Genomic DNA, 3129 nt, shown 5'->3' with positions numbered 1-3129 from the left:
CCTTCCTCTCCTCTCAGAACAGCCTCCCTCTCCTCTCAGAACAGCCTCCCTCTCCTCTCAGAACAGCCTTCCTCTCCTCTCAGAACAGCCTCCATTGTGACACTGTGCGTTATCATGCTGGAAGCAGCCATGAGAAGATAATAATAATAATAATAATAATAATAATAATAACTTTATTTGTATAGCGCTTTTCCTGCAAACGTTGCAGCTCAAAGTGCTTTAACCATTATATAATCTAAATTTCATTATTTTGTAACTTAAATGCAATATTAAAAATATGGGTTTTTAGTCTTGACTTGAACATATTATGTGCTGAGGTTGAATCCCTAATGTAAACTGGCAGTGAGACACAATCTGGAGCATAACATGAGAATGCAGGGTACACAGAGAAAACCAGCGTCAGAAGACCTGAGAGCTCTATTGGGCTGATATGCTAGCAGAAGACCTGAGAGCTCTATTGGGCTGATATGCTAGCTAGCAGAAGACCTGAGAGCTCTATTGGGCTGGTATGCTAGCAGAAGACCTGAGAGCTCTATTGGGCTGATATGCTAGCAGAAGACCTGAGAGCTCTATTGGGCTGATATGCTAGCAGAAGACCTGAGAGCTCTATTGGGCTGATATGCTAGCAGAAGACCTGAGAGCTCTATCGGGCTGATATGCTAGCAGAAGACCTGAGAGCTCTATTGGGCTGATATGCTAGCAGAAGACCTGAGAGCTCTATTGGGCTGATATGCTAGCAGAAGACCTGAGAGCTCTATCGGGCTGATATGCTAGCAAAATATCTTTCAAATATTCTGGTGCTGTGCCAGTGAGAGCTTTATAAACAAGCAGAAGGATTGTTGTGGACATGAAGGGATGTGCGTCATAATCAAATAGGTAGACAGATGTACACGTGTTCCTAAAGTGTCTAGTGAGGACATATGTCACGTTCTAATGTCTGTTTCTCTCTGTTTCTCTCTGTCTTTCTCTGTCTCTCTGTCTCGCTGTCTCTCTCTGTCTCTCTGTCTCTCTGTCTCTCTCTGTCTCTCTGTCTCTCTCTGTCTCTCTATGTCTCTCTGTCTCTCTCTGTCTCTCTCTGTCTGTCTCTCTCTATGTCTCTCTGTCTCTCTATGTCTCTCTCTCTGTCTCTCTCTCTCTGTCTCTCTCTGTCTCTATCTGTCTCTCTCTGTCTCTCTGTCTCTCTCTGTCTCTATCTGTCTCTCTCTGTCTCTCTCTGTCTCTCTCTGTCTCTCTGTCTCTCTCTCTCTCTGTCTCTCTGTCTCTCTCTGTCTCTATCTGTCTCTCTCTGTCTCTCTCTGTCTCTCTCTCTCTCTGTCTCTCTCTGTCTCTCTCTGTCTCTCTCTGTCTCTCTCTGTCTCTCTGTCTCTCTCTCTCTATCTGTCTCTCTCTGTCTCGCTCTGTCTCTCTCTCTCTGTGTCTCTCTCTCTGTCTCTCTCTCTCTCTGTGTCTCTCTCTCTCTCTGTGTCTCTCTCTGTCTCTCTCTGTCTCTCTGTCTCTCTCTCTCTCTCTCTTCCCTCTCTCTCCCAGTCATCTGCTGTTTCATTGTTATTCTCCTTCTCTAGTCAAAGTCAGTGAGAGAAAAAAAGAAAAGGAAAGAGGGGGAGGGGGAAAGAGATAGAGAAGGAAGGAGAGAGAAGAAGAGAGGGCGACAGAGAGAGAGAAGAGAGGGAGACAGAGACAGAGAGAGAGAGAGAGAGAAAGACAGAGAGAGACAGAGAGAGACAGAGAGAGAGACAGAGAGAGACAGAGAGAGAGACAGAGACAGAGAGAGACAGAGACAGAGAGAGAGAGAGAGACAGAGAGAGACAGAGCGACAGAGAGACAGAGAGAGAGAGAGACAGACAGAGACAGAGAGACAGAGAGAGACAGAGAGAGAGACAGAGAGAGACAGAGAGAGAGAGAGAGAGAGAGAGAGAAGAGACAGACAGACAGAGACAGAGAGACAGAGAGACAGAGAGAGAGAGACAGACAGAGAGAGAGAGACAGAGATTCTTACCCTGGTCGGGGGAGGAGCCAGAGGGACCTGGGGTGGTGCTGATTGGCCAAGAGGTGCCCAGTGAGGTCATGGAGGTCACCCAATCAGGGGTCGGCGTGGAGGTCTCTGTGGGAGGAGCCGTGGGGTGAGAGGAGGAGGAGGAGGAGGAGGAGGAGGGTGTGGCGGTGTTGTTGGTCGTGTTGAGGTCGAGGTCACGGGGCTCTGCGGTCGTGTTGAGGTCTTCCGTGGCTGAGAAGGAACGGTCAGGGTCGCCGGTGGCGCTGGGGGGCGTGTCTGTGGAGAGGGGAGGGGCCTGGGCGTGTCTGTGGAGAGGGGGAGGGGCCTGGGCGTGTCTGTGGAGAGGGGGAGGGGCCTAGGAGTGCCCAGCTGAAGGCCCGCCTCCCCAGACTCCAGGAACGAGTTCCCAAAGATCCCTGAGAGACACACACACACACACACACACACACACACACAGCTTGTCAGGTGGAGCTCATTACACGCACTCACACACAGACAGACACAGACAGACACACACACAGACACACACACACACAGACACACACACAGACAGACACACACAGACACACACACACAGACACACACACACGCAGGGTTCCCACCCCTTCTGAAACATCAAATTCAAGCACCTTTCAACTCTAAATTTCCTCAAATTCAAGGACCCAACACGGCATAGTTTGAGACAGATCTAGATGAGAATGTTTATAATAGGAACTGCTCACAGACAACAATTTAAAAAGAGAGGCTTGAATGTGTGAACACTAGATGGTCTCTTGCCTTCTCTACGACAGCACAGCAAAACAATATATTGTGAAATATGTGTAAAGTTAAGCAATACAGAGACTTATTTACTAGTTGACGAGCTAATTAATTTTTATATATATATATATATATCAGGGACGTGCCGTCCATATAAGCAGAGGTAAGCAGTACTTACCCAACAAAAAAATTAAAAAGGGTGAAAATATTAAAATAAAAGTGCATGTAAACCGTTTGTTTGTTTTCATTAAAAGAGTCGTATTTTAGGTCCCAGGGCAGCAGGAGTCATTCATTTTGACGTTGCATTTTTAGCGCCACCTGTAGGAGTTAAGCACTTCCTACTCTGCATTGCGTTGCATATAAGCACTCCTCTCTCT

The 3129-nt window shown here is 47.5% G+C and overlaps 1 protein-coding gene across 1 annotated transcript in view; it reads right to left on the bottom strand.

Annotated features, from left to right (window-relative positions):
- The window catches only part of corin (corin, serine peptidase), a gene marked incomplete at both ends in the record, with an annotated part of 17509 nt that overhangs the window by 10348 nt on the left and 4032 nt on the right, over positions 1–3129 (bottom strand). The window contains one exon of the mRNA XM_080544232.1: positions 1997–2269. Within this exon, the coding sequence (XP_080400358.1) occupies positions 1997–2269 (273 nt within the window). The remainder of the gene's footprint in view (positions 1–1996; positions 2270–3129) is intronic.

Source organism: Nansenia antarctica (assembly GCF_963989245.1).
Source record: "Nansenia antarctica genome assembly, chromosome: 13".
NCBI lineage: Eukaryota > Metazoa > Chordata > Actinopteri > Argentiniformes > Microstomatidae > Nansenia > Nansenia antarctica.
The sequence above is the reverse complement of the archived record's forward strand: the minus strand, read 5'-3'. Positions and strand labels throughout refer to the sequence as shown.